Raw genomic sequence first — 1,000 nt, 5'->3', positions numbered from 1 at the left:
GAGGTCGGCTCCTTGCGGGGTCTGTGCGGCCTGTGTGACTAGAAAGAAGATGGAGCCAAGAGCCGAGCCTGAGGGGCGGCTCTGACCTTTCTGACCGAGGTCCTGCGCCCTTTCGCCGCCAGGAGCCTCCTTCCTCTCCGGACTAGTGCGTTCGAGCTCCCCAGTGGCCTGGGCCCCGAGAGTGGAAATGGTCGCCGAGGCCCAGGGCGTGGGGCTTCCGCGCGGCCCGTGAAGGGAACTGGGGAACCTCAAGGGACCCCCACAACTCCAGGCGCGAAAACCCCCGCATGGTGAGGAGCAGGCAAATGTGCAATACCAACATGTCTGTATCTACTGATGTAGCCACCTCACAGATTCCAGCTTCGGAACAAGAGACCCTGGCTAGACCAAAGCCATTGCTTATGAAGTTGTTAAAATCTGTTGGTGCGCAGAAAGACACTTACACCATGAAAGAGGACTTCTTGGGCCTAACCCTGGATCCCAGGTTAAGAACTTCTGCACTAGAGATACATGAGTACAGTATACTGATCTTTCTGGGATAGAGAAATCATTTCTATTTCAGGTTATATTTTATCTTGGCCAGTATATTATGACTAAACGATTATATGATGAGAAGCAACAACATATTGTATATTGTTCAAATGATCTTCTAGGAGATTTGTTTGGAGTGCCAAGCTTCTCTGTGAAAGAGCACAGGAAAATATATACAATGATCTACAGAAACTTGGTAGTAGTCAATCAGCAGGAACCATCAGACTCAGGTACATCTGTGAGTGAGAACAGATGTCACCTTGAAGGTGGGGGTGATCGAAAGGATCCTGTGCAAGAGCTACAGGAAGAGAAACCGTCATCTTCAAATTCGGTTTCTAGACCATCTACCTCATCTAGAAGAAGAGCAATTAGTGAGACAGAAGAAAATTTAGATGAATTGTCCTGTGAACGGCAAAGAAAACGCCACAAGTCTGATAGTATTTCCCTTTCCTTTGATGAAAGCCTGGCT

General features: G+C 48.5%; 1 protein-coding gene across 1 annotated transcript in view; it reads left to right on the top strand.

Moving 5' to 3' along the window:
* Positions 1–1,000, top strand: part of LOC105812775 (E3 ubiquitin-protein ligase Mdm2-like) — a 9,283-nt gene continuing 8,283 nt past the window's right edge. Inside the window, exons 1-2 of the mRNA XM_012647332.1 lie at positions 1–455; positions 563–992. Of these exons, the coding sequence (XP_012502786.1) occupies positions 288–455; positions 563–992 (598 nt within the window). The 5' untranslated portion in view covers positions 1–287. The remainder of the gene's footprint in view (positions 456–562; positions 993–1,000) is intronic.

This window comes from Propithecus coquereli, unplaced genomic scaffold (assembly GCF_000956105.1).
Source record: "Propithecus coquereli isolate 6110/MARCELLA unplaced genomic scaffold, Pcoq_1.0 Scaffold262, whole genome shotgun sequence".
Lineage (NCBI taxonomy): Eukaryota > Metazoa > Chordata > Mammalia > Primates > Indriidae > Propithecus > Propithecus coquereli.
Note: the sequence above shows the minus strand (reverse complement) of the source record. Positions and strands in the feature narration are given on the sequence as shown.